A 20054-nucleotide genomic window follows, 5' to 3' on the forward strand; every position below is an offset into this window, starting at 1 on the left:
AAGAAAAACTAAATGTTTACATAATAAGCACCTGAGGGCAAGAAGGAAAACTGCTAGTGCAGGCACTTTGCAATATGTGTTCCAAAGATCACTAGCAGTTCACTAGAGTTTAATAGTGTTCAGAAAAAGGTACTGTTTTCAAATAATTTTGGAAAATGTCACTTTATAGCTCCTTCATACTAAAGAGGCATCTCATGAAACTACAATACGTCTTATTATTTAAGAAAACAAAGGTGGGGAAGGAAAAAGAAGGGAAAAAACAAAAATGTTTAATTCAGCATTCTATAAACATATATGACCATGGAACCTTTTTTTCCCCTCACAATACTGTTAACAGCTGTAGGATGCCAGTATTCCTCAGAAAAGAATCTGAGAAACACTGTACTTGCCAGAAGAAAATGGACTGGGGGGGCGGGGGGGAATGTAGAATATAGAGAATGCTTCCTGTAGGGGATAGTATCCACAGCTAAACTACTGAGGAAACAGTTATAAAAAAGCAATAGCCCAAAACGACTTGCTTTAGCAAGTTAACCCAGAGGACTAAAAAATAGTTTACCCAGGACTGAAAGATATTTTGGTCTTAAAAGCTCTACTCATGCTAAAACTTTCATCACTTAATCCAAAACCCAGTGAGTTAGGTTTACTATAATGTCCATATACATCTTGGAATATTGTGACCATATACATTATGGACATAATATTAACATTATGTCCACATACATCTTGGAATATTTAGCATCTCAGATCCATCTTAAAATCTCTTCATTTTAAGTTCAGCAGAAGCATTCCTCCAGGTGTGCCTGATTATCCCTCTGCCCATACACTATACACAGTGATCTCTGAGGTGGGAGGAAAAATGACCTGCAAAAACAGCTACTTTTTGAGCTTTATCTCAGTGACCAAAAACAAAAACAAAACCAGGCAGCTAAGCTAGTTTTCCCCACTCCTGTACTGAACAAAGGGGACACAACACATAATATGTTAGTATTTACTGTTAAATGCAATTAAATAACATTTAAATAACATCACTTAAACCAAAAAAGCATACTAATATATTTTCAAAGAAGCCGCTATGTAACTATTAGGTATATCCTTTAAATTTTGGCTCACAGTGAAATTAGCTTCAAAATAGATTCACATGAGACCAAGCAACACCAAAGGACAGATTCAGTTTTTACAGTAAGCTTATATAATGATTTAAATAAATTCTCAAAAATAAATTTATATACTAAATCCTTTTTTCCAACTCTTGCTCATATAAGACACTGAAGATAATGTGAAATTCCTATGTTGTCATAGTCTATTACAATACACTACATAAAACAATTATAAACAATATTTCAAATAAATCTTAAATTTTATATAGATTTAAAATAACTTACTTGTAATAACCATCACTTTTGAAAATATGGCCTTGACACTGGCATCTGTCTGTAGATCACACAAAAAAATGCAAAATTAAAATTCCCTAACAAAAATCTTTATCACACTCTATAGAAAATTAGATAAGCATAACCTATTAATACTCCAGACTCACGCCCTTACCACTACTGTATCCTTCTTTAGTTATTTGTAAAACTCTAGATGAACCAAACAGGAGGTGGAAGTGAATTCATTCTCCATTGTTGTCACCTCTTATCCCATCCTGTTTTGTCAGCACTCAAACAAAAAAAACTGCTACAATACATTTGGGGACAGGTAGATATTTTAGGTTTCTTTAGTTCTAACAGACCAGGGACACTAAGTTTAGAAAAGGAACAAAACACCAAGGAAATGTTAGTTTTCAAGTTTTTGGCCTTATTTGAAACAAAAAGTTGACATAAGTATAAACTCTGAGGTGTTCCTAAAATGTTTAGGCCTAAGAATTACAAAGTACATCTCCATACCTGTCAATAAGGAAAAAGAAAAAAAAAAAAAAAAAGAATTACAAAGTACAGTCATGAAGCTTATGGGCAAGACTCTGGAGAAAGACAATTAAAAAGATGTCACTCATGTGTATTAAAGATCTTTCTAAGAGTGCTAGATACGAGTTGCATCAGGGTAGCATTATTTCAGTGAATGTGCTCACTACATTGTACTGCATGTAATACATTCATGTACAACTGCATGTAAAGTCCCATGTATAAAAGATGTTTCTCAGAATAATTATTTGCTGCATCAGCGTAGTGTTATTAAAAAAAAAATGTCACTGAGCAAGTCTGTTTAAAATACTGAGCTAGATAAACCTTGACTCAAAGGCAATGAATTAAACAAACAAACCAGCCCTAGTGAGAGCAAGCTGGATAAGAAGTGAGAGGAAAAGTATAATAAAGTACAAGAATTCCCAAATAATTGGAATTTAAAGTACTGAACAGTTCTGTCTAGAAACATATGAAATCTATTGTTTTATCTGGGGAGGGGAACAGGGTGATGCTGGGCTTTCGAGAAGCTGATCAACATGAAAAAGAAACAGCACCAACAAAAGTGTAATACTGGAAATTACAAAGTCATTTGTGAGTGACACTGAGCATTATCAGTTTAATTAAATGAAGTAGAAGGACTATGTTTCTGAGCTAAGAATTAAAAATTGACTTAACCAGACTGAATAATGAAGAAAGCAAAAAACAAAAACAAAACAGACAAACAAAAACCATACTGATTGTTAAGTATCTAAGAGTCTTCCTGGTAAAATAAGAATATAAATACCCAAAAGTTAAACACAATTTTGTAGTTCTTCTACCTTTAACTCTATAATGTCTACCATAATTCTTAGTATAAAGTGAATATTAAATAATCTGAAAGAATGTAGAATTCTTTTCACACCAAAATTCCAATTTTGGGTACTATCCTTCTCCATTCTGTTTCCTCTTCAACCCTACCATACATAAATGAGAATTTCCTCTTCAATGTGGATAACTTGGTACTTAAGACAAGCAAAAACAAAATTCCACAAAGAAGGGAACTAAACATCCTAAGTGAACTGAGATTGTATTTTGTGATTTCATGACTTTGATTTTCATGACTAAGCAGGAAAGTCATGAGACCCTCTCAACTTTTTACCAACAGGCAAAAGGAAGAAGCTCCCGCTAAATACATAAATTTTAAAGTAACAGTGAAACTCAAAAACAAAGTTATATTTGATCATAATCTCATGTATCATGCTTGTTCAACATGATAGACAAATTTAACATTCTACCTGGCTGCTATTATGACTTCAATAATGCCTAAAATCAGGAACAAGTTTATACACATGCATATAAGAACATCTTATTGTATTTTTTTAATTAACACTTTTATATCTTTGCCCAGAAGGAAGTAAATTAATTTGCAGCTCTAGGTAGCAAACAGAGGTACTTTATCCAGAGATTACTGACTGAAACACATGCTTATTGACTAAAACACACTAATTGCAATGGGGTTAAGAGAAAGGAAACAGTAGAATCACTAAATTAGTTTTAAGTCATTTATTTTTAGAGAAAACATATTTTAAGGCTCAATATACTCAATAGCCATAGAAAAAAAGGTTAAATTATATTCAATAAAACATAAAAAGGTTAGCCTATAAAACAAAAATACTATTCAAATGTAAGCTTCGAATAGGCCAACAAATGGTACAAAATGCCTTATTACTTGTGATTTGAAGGTTTAAAAAAATAGTGAGAGGGTCGCTATAAACCATTCAAACAAATGGTGTTAGTTTATTGCTTTTAGGGCAATTGACCAATTTATGCCGAGGGAAACTGGAAATTTTCTCCCCTTAGATGAAACAATACTGATCTATTGACGCCTGTCTTATGAACAAGAGAGGTATGTGTTGGGAGTGGGGGGGGGCAAGTTTGAGGGAATCACTATGGACTGAAAAAGAAACAAAGAGTAATACTACATTGTTTTCCCTGAATGTAAATTAAAAGGCCACGCACACAGCTTTTTAGAGGAATTATGCCTTTACAGGCCTACATATAGCATTCTCAATTAAAAAAAGAAACCAAGAACCATTCTAAATGTCCAAAAATAAAATGATACATCCACTGGATGATTACCATCATTAAATTACATTTATGAAGACAAGATAGTACATTAAAATCACATTAATTATAAGTAAAAATATCAAGATATCTAACTATAATTACATGATCACTGGAACTTTCTAAAATCATAAGAGTATACAAAGATGTTGGGAGCATCTTAGACTGGCAAGAAAAAGTGTAATTTTATCCTATTTTCTATTCTTCCAATAATGCTGAGTTATTATTTCTTTACTCCTTTTTTTTAATTATTTTATATTTTATTTAAAATATTTTTTCTAATTCTATATCTTTTATTTTTTATACCACAGAACTTGGAGCTGGAGAGAATCTTTACTTCTTTATTATTTTTTATTTGTGACAGAGTCTCACTCTGTTGCCCGGACTAAAGTGTAGTGGCGTCATCAGAGCTCTATGCAACCTCAAACTCCAGGGCTCAAGCGATCCTCCTGCCTCAGCCTCCCAAATAGCTGGGACTTTAGGCATACACCACCATGCCCCGCTAATTTTTCTATTTTTTCTAGACTTGGAGTTGTCTTGCTCTTACTCAGGCTAATCTTGAACTCCTGGCCTCAAAGTGACCCTCCTGCCTCGGCCTCCCAAAGTGCTAAGATTACAGGTGTTAGTCACCACACCGAGACTTATTTCCTTATTTTAAAGCGACCAAAAAAACCTTAATTTTGAGTACATAGAAGTACATTCTCTTTCCTTTTGGGAAGCACCTTTTGCAGATACAAACATTTGAAATTTTCTATGTAAAAAGTTTCTTTAACACATTAACTGCCATGTGAGTTGTATTTACCTCATGCTCGCCAGTTTTGAGCCCAAGGCCTCATATAGCATATGTAACTCACATGTCTCTTTACCTTAGGAGCCACATGAACTATTTTTCAAGTTGCATATAACTCATGCACAGAAAACAATAAAAAATAACAAATTTTTCATTAAATTAGAAAGGATCATTTTGTTTTCAAAGTTTTTATTCTATTTTTATAATAAAACACTGTGGACCCAAGGAAAAAATTTTTTTCTAGTATGGCAGTCAATGTGTTAAAATTAGAGTTTTCTAATTTAGGAATTTTAAATTCTACAGTCAGAACTCTTCCATACAGAAAGAATTAGTTAACACACAGCAACAATGGTAAACAGTAACTAAAATACATGTGTTTTACAAAACTCAACATCAAAAAAATGTTTCTTCAAAATTAACTTACTTTGGGTTGCTTAATTAAGTCAAGCAAATCCTTTACTTGATGTCGAAGCAGATTTTGACATTTCCACATTTCATTCAATGCTCTGAAAAACACAAACATGTAAATTTAAATAACAAAACAGGATAAAAATACTGCTAGAATATTTCAACTAAATAACTTTTTTAAAAGGTTCAAATTACAAAAGTAGATGACAGATGAAGTAAAACTCACAGAGGAAAGGAAAGGAATCAAATATAACAGTGAAAAGAAAGTAAATAGTGGTGGGTACATTTTGCTTTGTAGAAAAATAGGGAAGATCTATCATTAACTGGAACATATTGGTAAGCTAAGGAATAGAAATTAACTAGAGAAATTATAAACTCGAGAAACAAAGGAATAACCAAATGATGAAATTAGTCCCTGTAACAGGCAGGATGAAATGTAATCAAAGACACAAATAGAAGAGTTAGCCATGAGTGGTACCTTTCTTAAACAGAAATCTAGTTACATTTAAATTTCAAACTTTCTGGAATTATTTATGCTATTAATATAAGTGAATATTCTTTTCATATGGCAAAAATCCTGACGTCCTCTTAATAGCTACATTGTTCTCAAGCAAAAATTTAAATTTAAAAAGAAATTACACAGGTACTCAAGAAAATATACGTAAATCATAGCGAACCATTAGCATTAATATTAAGATAAAACCTGTCTTCACTTAAAGAGGAAATTAATTTACTAATTTAAAGATGAAATCTCAAGCAATTCTAAAGCCCATTATAAACTATTATTACTATAGCTTAAATCCAAAAGCGATCATCATTAAGAATTTATATTATAAATATTTAGGACTGTCTTCTCAAGTATTTTAATAAAATTATATTAAGCAGCAAGGCAATTTGACTTTGTTTATTGCCTTTCTATAATAAATAGTTCTTTAAAAAAGAGAAAAAAGTTATAGTATATGATAGCTGTGTTTTTCTTTGAGTTGCTACACATTTGTGGTACGGAGAAGCCCTAGTGACAGAATTAGTTGTCTATTTAAAATGTCAGATAACAAATGTAAGAGTATCCAAGCTCTAACTGGAGTTTTTGCATTTATTTAGTGACAGAACTAGAATTCAGATTAAGATTAAATAAATGGATATTTGTCTTCCTATTATAATATTGTTTCTCCCTACTATAACTTTTTTCTCTTTTCAATTTAGTGAAAAAGTTTATAGTCACTATTTGAAATAGTAAAAAGATGAAAATAACACAAATGTCCATTTTTTCCATTGACTCAAATTTCCAAGTCAAAATAATGGAATAAAATTATAGATTAATGACAATGTGGTATGAATTTGCTATAGCTTTATATATAATATTATGGATGAATCTTAGAAACATAATATAGTGAAGAAAAAGTGACAGGAGATTATATACACAATTATTTCACTTTCACAAAGTTCAAAAACAAGCAAAAATATATTATTGAAGGATATGCACATTTACACACAGATACATACACATATGTTAAAACAATTCTTAAAAACGAAATGAGAAAGACAACAGTAAGGCTAGAGGTTACCTCTGGAAGGAAGATAGGAGGATGAAACGGAGAAAAGGTTACAAGCTAGGTGGTAGATTCACAGATATTGTTATTTTATTATTATGCTTCATAACTCACATAAGTGATTTCTTTAATTACATAATAAAAAATATAAAGGCTTTTGGAGAAAATCACAGATAAATGTAAAGTAAGTACTAAAATGTTCATAAGTTGGAATACTAAAGGTCTACATTTCCTAAAACCTAAGCAAATCTCCAGGCCTCAATTTCCTAACCCTTAATATGATTCAATTAGATTAGTAATATCCCTTCTTTGTCTAAAATGCCAATTCCTTACCCAGACACTCAAAAGAACTTTTTGAATGAAACATGAAATAAAAATATATTTGTGCTTACCCTATGCCAAACTACAACACTGTACTGAGGCTATGCAGCACAAAAGTTGCACCCTACTATCCTACAGCATAATTCAAATCAGTACCAGGTGAGAATAAGACAGCACTTTCATAATATGGACCTTTCTAACACCTTAAGGAAAACAAGAAAGAATAGGAACCATCAATAATTCTTGAGATACCAACAGTATTAAAATCTAGAGTTAAAAAAATCAAATCCTAAAAGATTCCATGTCAATCAACTCTATTTTTCAATTGCTTACAGTGGCTTTAATATGTTGATAGCAGTACTTTCTAAAAAAAAAGAAAAATAACCAAGTACTTTATTGTGACTCGACCCTTTACACAATGTTTACCTTACGTAGTTTACATTTAAAAATTCAGTTACTTATGGTTTCTTTTCCATAAAATCCAATCAATATACTGCAAAAGATGAAAAGAACAAGAGTTTGACATTCAAAACATACTTCACAGCATTTAAATCCAGTGTGGCATACAAGTAATATAAGCACTTCATCCGTTCTGTAGTTTCCAAATTGTGAGGAACCATGTATTGAGCAAAGATCCGTTCAACAAGTAATCTACAAAAAAGCAGAAGGCACTGTATTGATTTTTTTAAATGTACTAAATTTCAATATAAAATTCCCAAACTAAATACAGAACACATATTTTAAAAGTTCCTGCTTTCCTGAGTAGAAATAGGATTTCCAAATCAAAACTTTCTTTCTGTATGAAAGAGGGCCCAAAAAAGGATTTAGCTGGATATAATGAAAACAGCACTACACCCAGCTAACTACCAGCTACATGACCTTGAGAGTTGTATATCAGAGACTTAATTTCCTTATCTACATAATAAAACACTAAAAACTACGCCAGTTTCTTCAAAATGCCAAGTTCTAAATTTCCGTTAAGTTAAAACTACAAAGATATTTTTAAGATTCTTCTGAGATTTTATAGTTATCAACATGAAAAAAGACCTGGCTGAAAAAACAAAAAAATCTTATAAAATCATAATGTAAATCTTTGTTTACTGATGCCATACTCAAAAAGTCTAAAAACTTCAATTTTATAAAAATAACTATGAAGTTTCTTAGATAATGTTTACCAAAGATACTCAGTTTCTAATTTCTACAGCTCTTAAAATTTTAATATGACCAATTACTTCTTAGTTTCCTCAATCTGATCCATTACAGGCAAGATCATTTGGATTTTGCTAATAATTTGTCAAATCAATTCAGATTGTAAGCAGGATTTACAGCTTTATTAACTACTAAGTGATTGAGACCCATACAAGATCCAACTTCAGCATGTAATGGAAAAATACTAAGATTATATTTGGATAATGTGTTTTAATATAAATTTATAAACTGTTTTTTAGCCTTGAGTAGGAATTGTTTTTATTTAAAATGTCAACAATCCAAAGGGTTTATTTTTATTTGAATTAAAAAAAAATTAATGAGGATCCTTATAATACAATTACCTATGAAACAAAATTAAAATAACTATATACATTCTTGCTTTTAGATATTACTCTGTGCATAACTAGTATATGAAAATAAACATAAAAGCTGTATCCATCCCTAAAGTTATAGGTACATTACTACTTCATTTATGTCTTTGATGGGAAGGAAAGCAGTCACTCCCTATCATGAACCTCATAGTAAAAACTGAGGAAACAGTTTAAAGTCATCAAGAAAACAGTTTGTGTAAAACAACAAATCAAGTTATAGAACACGTAAAGTCACCAAATATCTTCTATATAATATCCTTACCGATCATCAATACTATTTTGATAATATATATGTAGCAATTTGTCTTTGATCCATGATATCTGTTTTGCAGCATCTTTTCCAGCTGCTGATTGTAAAGCATATTTCTTATAAATTTGGGCAAGTCCCATCATGGCTTCTTTGCGCACTCTCCACTTAAAAGTAAAAAAAAAAAATTCATTATAACATAAAAATGTTTCTACTATATAAATTTAAGAAAGCCTGGTTTTCTAGTTTTTCATTTCTTTGTCTTTATACAATATATTTACTTAAAGCCTCAGATATTCAATATAAATTTATAATTATTATATTTATGAAAAACACCACTATCACATAAATATTTCTACTACATAAAGTACAGGACAGATATCAATACGTATAAAGAACTTTAATGCTGCAAATTGGTATTAACGGATCAACACCTAAATGGACATATAGGAGTAACATTTATCAAGTGTTAGGAGGGTGGGAGGAGGGAGGAGGGGATGGGTATATACAACCAAACGAGTAAGATGTGCAATGTTTGGGGGAAGGACACACTTGAAGCTCTTACTCGAGGGGGGAGGGGGGCATGGGCAATATATGTAACCTTAACACTTGTACCCCCATAATACGCTAAAATAAAAATAAATTAATTTTAAAAAAAAGAACTTTAATGCTTTTATATCTAAAACCCATCACCTACCCCTAAAAACAAAAGTTAATCACAATCTATGTCACTTACATTGATGAGAAAAAGCAAGCTACCAAATTTTAAAAGGCAAATACAGAACTGAATGGATACACAGTGACCTATTCCTCATAATTTTTTTCTAAGTTATGGTCTAAACTGAGCATACTTGTACTATATCAATAATAATAATAATAATTCAAACGTGTTAAGGCATATATGATATTGCCTTTATCAAGTGCTCAATGCAAAGACATACCAGTGGTTCATTCTGTACATCTGAGGATCAAATTTAAGTATAAGGGAAATGTACTCAACTATTTTTTTAAACAAATATATATTTGCTATAGTGTATCGAATGTTGCTTAAGTATCTTATTCTTTAATTTTATATAAACAGCAATATAATCAATAGGAAGTCAGCAATGTTTAGAATGTCATGAATCTGGAGAGATTATTCATTTTTTCCCTTTGCAATCTGTCATTCATAGCAATATTCTTCCTTTGTTTTTTGTTTCAATTAATTACAGTAGATTAAGAATAGGTCCTTATTTCATTTATCCACCAACTATATATTGAAATAAAAGATTTTTAAAAGTCTTACACATATTAATGTGTTTGTAAAATTTTTTATCACTAACTCACTATGTTATCTCTAACTTAATTCCCTGGATTGCTGCTTCAAAGAGAATTAAAGATTCATCATGTGTCTGAGGGCGGTGGCTCACACCTATAATCCTAGCACTCTGGGGAGGCAAGGCAGGAGGATCCTTGAGCCCAGGAGTTCAAGACCAGCATGAGCAAGAATGAGACCCTGTCTCTTAAAAAAAAGTAGAAAAATTAGCTGGGTATGGTGACGTGCGCCTATAGTCCCAGCTACTTGTGAGGCTGAAGGATCTCTTGAGCCCCGGAGTTTGAGGTTGCAGTGAGCTATGATGACGCCACAGCACTCTAGCCAGGGCAACAGAGTAAGACTCTGTCTCAAAAAAAAAAAAAAAGATACATCACGTTCTAATACTACCAAGAACATGTGTATAGTCAATTATTTTTCAGTGCTCAATTTTTATATGAACAAAGCAACCCTACGAATATCAAAAATATGCATTATGATCCCAACAATACACAAAAACTTACCTCATATTCTAAGTCTACCTAAGAATAAGATTACTTTAATATTTTTATCATATGCATGATATAAAATACACTTTTCCTTCTTTATGACTTTGGCCCTTTTCACGATGAATACCCCAATGAAATATTCAATAAAGATAAGTCTAAATTTATCAGTTAAAATAAGTTATCCTATATACTTATAGATTTAGACAGAAAACCATGTAATTCCTGCCCATCTATCCTCTACCTACATAACCAGCATTATAAAAGAGAGAATTAAAACAATGAAAATAGCATAATTGACCTTATAAAACTGTTAAAATGTTTTAAAGTATTTACCTAGTCAGAGCTAGTCCAGCTACCAATAGGCCTACCATTTGCTTTGCTAATTAACCCCTAAATAAAGCAAAGAGTCTCATCTTTAACCAAAATTATTCAGAAGTCTAAGTCGGTAGAGCCCATACAATGAAGGAAAGGCAATCAGGATAAGGGTAGAACAAACATTCACTGAAGTATTTCCAGGCAATATGGAATACAAACATCACAAGTCACAGTCCTGTCTTCAGAATCTCAGATCAATGAATGGAGCTAGTAGATGTTCTTTCAAGAAAGCTGAACTCACAGAAGATAGGCTAGAATCATGCTGCTCTGTTGGGTTTAGCTTTGCCAAGTTGAAAACATCTTTCTATTCCATGTTAATTATAATACAACCTGCTAGAGGACTACAAGTCATACTCATATGACAATAGCATTGAAAGGAAAGAGAGAAAGAAAACAGCCAACATAAGAGCAGCTGTGTCTGAGGCCCTTACAAAAGTCCCTTATCATTAAAACTGGTGTACAAGCTAAACATCTGACTACTCTACCTTTAAGAGCCATCTTAGTTTTAGGAGGAGAACAAATAATCTTAATAAAGAAAAACTAATAAAATTTAATCTAACAGAAAGTAAAACAGTCTTATAAATGTCATTTTAAATACAAAATGCTTCCCGCTTCCCAAAAAAAGGGCTGACATTTAAAATTCAGTTATTTTCAATTGAAATACTATTAAACTTCAAGTACTAAAAGTGAAAACTGGTAATAATTATTTATTCTTATTTACTTACCCGTTTGTCTAATGTTCTCTCTCTCACAAAATTAAGTAAGTGATCATTGACCAGAAGAATATCCTTTTTAGCGGCCGTAACTATAGACACAATAACATCATGTCTAATAGCTTCCTCAGGGTCATGTGATCTCACTTTCAGATACTCTGAAAGATAAATTTTCTTTGATTAAAATGGAAACTGTAACCATGAAAATGTTTTAAAGACTGCATAAGAGCTATGAAAATAAACCTTAGCAAAAACAAAACCTAAGTAGAAGATTCAATGTTTCAACTAAGAGCCAAGAAAGAAAGAGGAAGATCAGTCCTCCGGTCAAAATACAGTATTTATAACCAACTAAGTAGTAAAATCCCCTTCCACATATGGTGGACATGAAGTTGATTAAGGCATTCCTAACCTCAGTAATTAAACAAACCATATAAATGAACCAAGAGGTATACTGACATTCATTTTTGTTTTTCATTTAAATGGATATTCAAGTCAAGTGTACTATTGAGAAAAGGCTACAGTATTCAAGTTTCTATCCCTCAACTGGGGAAACTCTGATTGAGGTTACTGAAAGAATAAAACTGAGACAGTGGCTGCCAAGAAATAGGACAAAGGAGACCACACGGCAATTCCACTTAATTGCACTAAGGAAAGCCAAGAGGAAGACACAAAAAATGCAACAGCCGGGCACGGTGGCTCACGCCTGTAATCCTAGCACTCTGGGAGGCCAAGGCGGGCGGATTGCTCAAGGTCAGGAGTTCAAAACCAGCCTGAGTGAGACCCTGTCTCTACCAGAAATAGAGAGAAATTAATTGACCAACTAAAATATATATATAGAAAAAATTAGCCGAGCATGGTGGCGCATGCCTGTAGTCCCAGCTACTCAGGAAGCTGAGGCAGGAGGACTGCTTGAGCCCAGGAGTTTGAGGTTGCTGTGAGCTAGGCTGACGCCAGGGCACTCACTCTAGCCTGGGCAACAGAGTGAGACTCTGTCTCAAAAAAAAAAAAAAAAAAAAAAAAACAGATTTAACAACTATGAGTGATTGGAATAGGTTCTTAAAGTAAAAAACATGGAGTTCACACCTGACACAGAGTAAGCTGAAAAAATTAACAGATTTCTGTAATGATACCTTAGGCTTAACGAAGAAGTACCATAACTGAGCACAAATTTAACAAATAAAATATTATTCATCTTTTTTATTACCAGAACAGTAAGACAAAATTTAGCTGTCTGGATTGGTTTAATAAAAAAATAGCCATGGCCAGGCACGGAGGCTCACACCTATAATCCTAGCACTCTGGGAGGCCGAGGCGGGTAAATTGTTTGAGCTCAGGAGTTCTAGACCGGCCTGAGCAAGAACGAGACCCCACCTCTACTAAAAAAATAGAAAGAAATTAGCTGGACAACTAAAAATATACATATATAAAAAAATCAGCCAGGCATGGTGGCACATGCCTGTAGCCCCAGCTACTCAGGAGGCTGAGGCAGGAGGATTGCTTGAGCCCAGGAGTTTGAGGTTGCTGTGAGCTAGGCTTACGCCACAGCACTCTAGCCAGGGCAACAATAAGAGACTCTGTCTCAAAAAAAAAATTTTTTTTAATAGCCATGCCTGTACACAAACAGTATACAAACAGTGATTATGAGTAGATTTACTTACAGTTTAACAAATAATTAAAACAAAAATATTCAAAAAACCACTGCTCAGGTCTTAAGTCCCTTTGCCTTCAGCATTCTCTACTAATAAGAACTATTCTAAAAATGAGAAAGACCATATGTTGCTTTAAAAAAAATTTCCGAAGAAACGTAAATGTTATTTTACCTAACTTAGTAAAGTTTTTATAATTATGATTTCAAACGGAATATGTTAAATATATCTGAAGTTCATTTCCCCACCAAGAAAAATACAAGAGTTTTATATCTCAACTGTACTTGTTTCAAATGCAATACATATTAGTTTATGTGTCATTAAGAAAGAAAAACACCAATACCACACCATCAATTTTAAGATATTAACCCAATTTCCCTAAAACGAGTCACTCGTGTTAAACATGTATACATACACAAGAGCTATTAACTCACAGATATTAACTGTAAGGAGGAAGAGATAATGTAAAAGAAAAAAGAAATTCTCTATAGCTAGCATGACAAAGCATCTGCTAATACTCTTTACAATATGGGTAGGTGGCTGAAGGTACAAGGATGAATCTCATAAACACATTCTAGCAAAAGTAAGATAAATCTGTGTGTGTTCTGTGTATAACGTACTTATCTCTGCTCACTCCTGAAACCCTACTGAAATGTTTCTTAAAGGGGACAAATAACAAGAGAAGAGATCACAACTAAAGAGATTTGTCAACAATATTTTGGCAGATGGACTGGTAAATGCCACAGGACAAACGAAAGAGAAGAAATCCAAATAAGAAAGAAATTAATAAACAAGTTCATTTCCAGAGTAGAACCCTTAAATGTTTAGAAATTCAAGGCACCAAGAGAAAAGAATGATGACTATAGCTGAAAACAAAAGCAGCAGCTAAAAATGTGCACAAAGAGTAGTAAGTCCTCTAGATTTTTCAGAGCTGCCTTTTAGCCAACCTCAAACAGGATGAGGAATAGGAAGTCAGATAACATATTAATATAAATGTTCCATTATACTGGAATTATATCGTTATGTAAGCAAAACATTCAAAATAATAGTAAAAACTAAAGGTTATTGGTGAAATTATTCACATCTGAAATATATTTTAGACAAGTTATGAAAAAAATCAAAACACCAATTTATTATTTAGCCAACAGTAAACCCTACATTAATGCCTGAATGACTATGGAAAAATATTTAATATTTTTAATACTTTAAAAAAGAAAAGATATGTAATTACTACAAATCAATAAGAAAAAAAAACAAGCCAATTAAAAAAAGATGGGCATAAAATTTAAACAGATGCTTCATAAAAGATATATATAAATATGTGCATATAGAGATGTTAAATCTGATTAGTCAAAGGAGAATGCAAATTAAAACCACAACAAAATATCAAGACCTACAAGAATGGCTAAAATCAAAAAGACTGACAACACAAAATGTTTTAAAGAATGCTGAACTGGAACTCTCATTCATTGCTGGTCAATGTAAAACAGTGTAACAAATATGGAGAACTGTTTAGTTGTCTCTTATAAAGACAAACATGTATCTACTCTATGACCAACATTTTCACTACTATTTCCAAAGAGCAATACAAACAAAGCCCACAAAAACACTTATACAAGAATACTCAAAGTAATGCTAATCATAATAGCCCCAAACCAAAAACCACCCAGATATCCATCAAAAGGAAAAATGGGTAAACAAATTACGGTATATTCATACAATGGAATAATAATACTTAATAAGGAAGAATAAACTAATAATACAGGATACATAGATTCCCCCACCCCACCCTCAAAAAGTATACACACAGTATGATTCAACACATAAGAAGTCCCAAAACAGGTTAAAACTAAGCTACAGTAACAGAAGTCAGAAAGCTCAGTGGAAGACTTACTGGAATGGGATAGAAGGGTACATTTTGGGATCATGGAAATGTGTTGTCTCATCAAACATACCAAATTAAACATTTAAGATCTGGGCATTTTATTACAAGTTAATTATACCTAATTTTTAAGTTAAAAAAAGGAAACTGAAGGTAGAACACAGTCTTAGATTCTCCCCCAAATATAGAAATCTCATTTAATCATTCAGATAGCCATCCAAATGACCTACCAAACAGGATTTACAGAGCTTTTGATATCCCCCTATAGCAGAAAATAAGTGAGCACGTGAGAAACTTGTGGAGACATTTGTTATCATCTCTATATGTCATACTCAAACATTTACATATTAAAATATACATTATTTTATTTAAACAACTTTCCTTTTATTTCTCTTGTATATTAAAATTAGGACATAATATTAATTTTAATTGTATTAAGTAGATTTTTAATCTATGAATTTTAAGTTTATCAAAAAAATGATTACAAATCATTTATTTAAAAGGGGGGTACTGGGTCTTATGGGGTTGAGAGTCACTACAGTATAAAGTTCACATGCCGAAATACAGTAGTCAAGAATGAAGTTGGGGGAATTTGAAATGGGACATAGCATATGGAAAGAAAATAACTGAAGATGATTGAAAAAAAAAAGCCTACTTCTTCCAAAGGAAAGCAAGGTCTGCTTTATTACTCTTACACTTTCATCACTGTTTCCAGCAGTGAAAACTTCAGAAGATTTGCTACTATATTTCAGGTAGAAGAGAAAGAAAAAAGACAGAATCTTCCATAGAATGAGATTAACAGAAAGGATAAAGCCCTCATTTGTAGCATAAGTTTTTTTGCTAATGACTTATTACTTGAGTGAGTCTTATAATCAAGTTAAAGTCAAAACTTGTTCAATTCCAAATGCCTGGAATATTTTTAGAATTGCCCTTAAATTAAGAAACTAATATTGCTCCTGAAGACCCAGACTTTTTTATGGATGCCTCTAGCTTAAGTAGAAACTATGCTATAAAAATTCTACCTTCAGAGAATAATTTCCATGATGATGAACTAAAACAAGGAAGACTTCACCTATCACAAAAAAAGGTTTTTTTCCTCTATAAAACTTATTTCCCCCCAAATATTCCTAAATCATCTAGGAATATTTGCTGTTACATGCATATAGTACCTGTTAAGTCCTTTGCTAAATCAGGATGGTTCATGAGACAATGACTAGCAAATTTCACACATTCCAGGCGGATTGGTACATGGATATCATTAAACCTGATAAAATATAAAGGCACAGAGTGATCTTTAAAATAAGACAAATAGACATGCATTTAATCTGAACTTTATTTTTATTTCACTAATAAAAAAATTCATGTAGGAAAGTGGAAAGTGGAACTAGATCATTTTAATTTTAACAAAGTTTTTTGATATAATATATATGCCTGAATGTTCTAGAACCTATATAAACTAGGACAATGTCCTGTGAGAACTATGTAATTTTAAGGGCCTGTTTAACCCATACACATTTGGCTCAAATATAAGAATTAGAATGACAAAAAAAGTCCTATAAATTGTTATACTTTCAAAATATATCTACTTATTCAAGTGTGTGTGTGTATACACACATACACACTATGTTTGAAAGGAGACTTTTCCTCTAAGTAGTCTTTCTTTTTTTTTTTTTTTTGAGACAGTGTCTCACTTTGCCCAGGCTAGAATGAGTGCCATGGCATCAGCCTAGCTCACAGCAACCTCAAACTCCTGGGATCAAGTGATCCTACTGCCTCAGCCTCCCGAGTAGCTGGGACTACAGGCATGCGCCACCATGCCCGGCTAGTTTTTTCTATATATATATTAGTTGGCCAACTAATTTCTTTCTATTTATAGTAGAGACGGGGTCTCGCTCTTGCTCAGGCTGGTTTCGAACTCCTGACCTTGAGCAATCCACCCGCCTCGGCCTCCCAGAGTGCTAGGATTACAGGCGTGAGCCACCGCGCCCGGCCTAAGTAGTCTTTCTTAAACATAGGGGGTCCCTTTAGAAAGGTAATGAAATGAATCTCTCTCACAGAAAAGTGATATACACAAACACATTCAAAATTCTACAACCATTTTAGGACTTTTGTGCATCATTTAAAGCCGCAGTCCTCAACCCCTGGGGCTATGGGTTTACCAATCCATGGCCTATTAGGAACCCGGCCACGCAGCAAGAGGTGAGCAGGAGGGCAAGTGAGCTTCATCTGTATTTACAGCTCCCCATTGTTCTCTTCACTGCATAAGCTCCACCTCCTGTCAGATAGGTGGTGGCATTAGATTCTCACAGGTGCATGAACCCTACTGTAAACTGCACATGTGAGCGATCTAGGTTACATGTTCCTTATGAGAATCTACTGCTTGATTATCGGAGGTGGAGCTAAGATGGTGATGCTAGCACTAGGGATGGCTGCAAATACAGATTATCATTAGCAGAGAGGTTTGACTGCACAATAAATGTAATGCACTTGAATCATCCCCAAAGCACCCACACCCACACCCCAGTCCATGGAAAAACCGTCTTCCATGAAACCAGTCCCTGGTACCAAAGAGGTTGGGGACCACTGATTTAAAGCACACAAGGAACTCAGGTCATCATTTCCTTTAACTGGGAAATGCAGGAAAGAGGTTAGGAAGAGAAACATACATAGTTATTTCTTTATTCATTCTGTGAATACTCCTTTGAATATTTCCAAATAATCTCACTATAACATTTTGTCGCAGGGCTATAAGAGGTACTTTCAGTTGCAATTATTTCACTACTTTGAAATAATACATTTTAATTTCACAGTTGTAATATCGTGTGAGACAGCTTTTAAAACGTATCATCTTTTAAAATCATTGAGGATAAAAAGGGACATTATACACACAGCCAACCATTATCAACATTCAAAAATTTCTATAAAAAACTTTTCATCTTTTCATTTTTATCATTTCAGAGAACACATCTTAAATGTGGATGGTGTTTCAAAGAACAATAGATGTAAACATATTTTACTTTAAAACAAGAAACCAAAATCATATACCTGCCCAAGTAGCACTGCCAAAGTGGTTTGTTTTGAGAAGCCAATTCTGAATCCTTTGCTCCAAACATTTTTGCCAGTAGTTTAACAACTTGTAAACGTTCCTCATTATCATTGCTCTAAAATATAAAACACAACCACAGCTTTAAAACCATGAAGTAGATATTCAGAATAAGGCTACCTATTTTTTCCTATGATTTCCCTTATCCTCCAATTCCACAGAAAACCTTCCATGAATTCAAGGAGAAAAAATTACACAAAATGCTCACTATACTTTTCACAAAATTAACTGTCTTCATAAATGCTCTAATCATCTCTAATTACATTAAAGCAGTATACCCTATATGAAAAATACATCTTAAAGTTTGCTTAAATGTTAGAGGTCCTTCCTACCAATGAAGTTTATTCCTACTCAGAGTCAAATTCAAAAACAAACTATATTATAAATCCTACCCAAGACCCTTGGAAAACTATCTGTGGTATTTAAGAACAGACACTGATAGGCCTGGCCTATAGTAAACAGAGATGTCTATGCAACTGTACTTTTTAGCTCCTTGTAGAAATAAATAGGTGCTAAAGTTTCCCAATAGTAGAGTCAGTTATCAATACATATCAGATTCCTAAAGGGAGTTCAACAGCATAACTGGAAAACTAAAGTATATATACTATATTGGGAGCACCCTGGGGTTAAGAACTTAATTTTATTATTGATTTTGGTACCACCAAAAATGACACAATGGTTAAATGAATGAGTCAGCCAAAATACTAGGCCTGAACATAAGGTGTGACAATCGGGTATATCAAGAGACATTGAATATTCATGGTGCTATGGAAGGCACTATGTGGATTTTTCTTAAATTTTAAACCAATGCCACAGACTAGCATGCAAGAGCCCGGATAATATGACCTAAATCATCATCATTATTTCTTCCTTTGTTCCTCTAAATAAGTATTTCTCAGACAAAGCTGTACATTACAAACACCTCTAAAACTTGAGGGGAAAAATTCAAAGTAACAACACTAACAAAAACCTGACCCCTGGACTCTACACTCAGAAATTCTGATTCAACTAGTCTGGTTTAATGCCTGGACATCTACTTCTTTATTAGGCTCCACAAGCAAAGATTCTAATATGCAGCAGGTTGGAGTAATTTACACTTACTTAATGCTATGTTCCAACTATAATTCTTCATGTTCCACTAACTCACCCAAAACCTTCCTACTTCTATATGCTTCTGCATGCTGTTTCCTTTGCTTCAACTGTATGCTGTTTGTGTCTCTTATGATACTCATAATATCTAGCCTCTTACTAGATCTGTAACTTTTTTCCTTTTTCTTCCGTACTAAATGTTAAGTTTGTTAAAAGCAGGGATAATAATTTCCTTATTTTTATATTTCTCATGGAACATGCATATAGCATTTACTCAATATTTTTACTAGAGAAAATCAGATAAACCAACAAATAATTAGAGGTATGACTCCCTCCTGCCTCACCAAAATCGTTGAGAACATTTTTAAAAAGAGGGGCAGAGAAATCAGTTAACTGAATGGCTCCCTTGAGAAATATACCAAAAATAGAATAAAACAAGAATAATTATTTACTGATTATCTGGCGTATTCACACTGCCAATGTGGACTGTTTGTTTTTGAAAGGAAGAAATCAAAATTTTTAGGAACAAGAAATATAACATGGTAA

General features: G+C 32.9%; 1 protein-coding gene across 7 annotated transcripts in view; it reads right to left on the reverse strand.

Moving 5' to 3' along the window:
* Positions 1-20054, reverse strand: part of PDS5B (PDS5 cohesin associated factor B) — a 160071-nt gene that overhangs the window by 68908 nt on the left and 71109 nt on the right. For all 7 annotated transcript variants that reach the window (XM_020290441.2, XM_076009501.1, XM_076009503.1 and 4 more), the window contains 7 exons: positions 18362-18477; positions 16486-16580; positions 11801-11946; positions 8916-9067; positions 7611-7724; positions 5219-5300; positions 1383-1431 (listed from right to left, as the gene is read on the reverse strand). In XM_020290441.2, coding sequence (XP_020146030.1) covers positions 1383-1431; positions 5219-5300; positions 7611-7724; positions 8916-9067; positions 11801-11946; positions 16486-16580; positions 18362-18477 — 754 coding nt within the window. The remainder of the gene's footprint in view (positions 1-1382; positions 1432-5218; positions 5301-7610; positions 7725-8915; positions 9068-11800; positions 11947-16485; positions 16581-18361; positions 18478-20054) is intronic.

This window comes from Microcebus murinus, chromosome 13, assembly GCF_040939455.1.
Source record: "Microcebus murinus isolate Inina chromosome 13, M.murinus_Inina_mat1.0, whole genome shotgun sequence".
Taxonomy (NCBI): Eukaryota; Metazoa; Chordata; class Mammalia; order Primates; family Cheirogaleidae; genus Microcebus; species Microcebus murinus.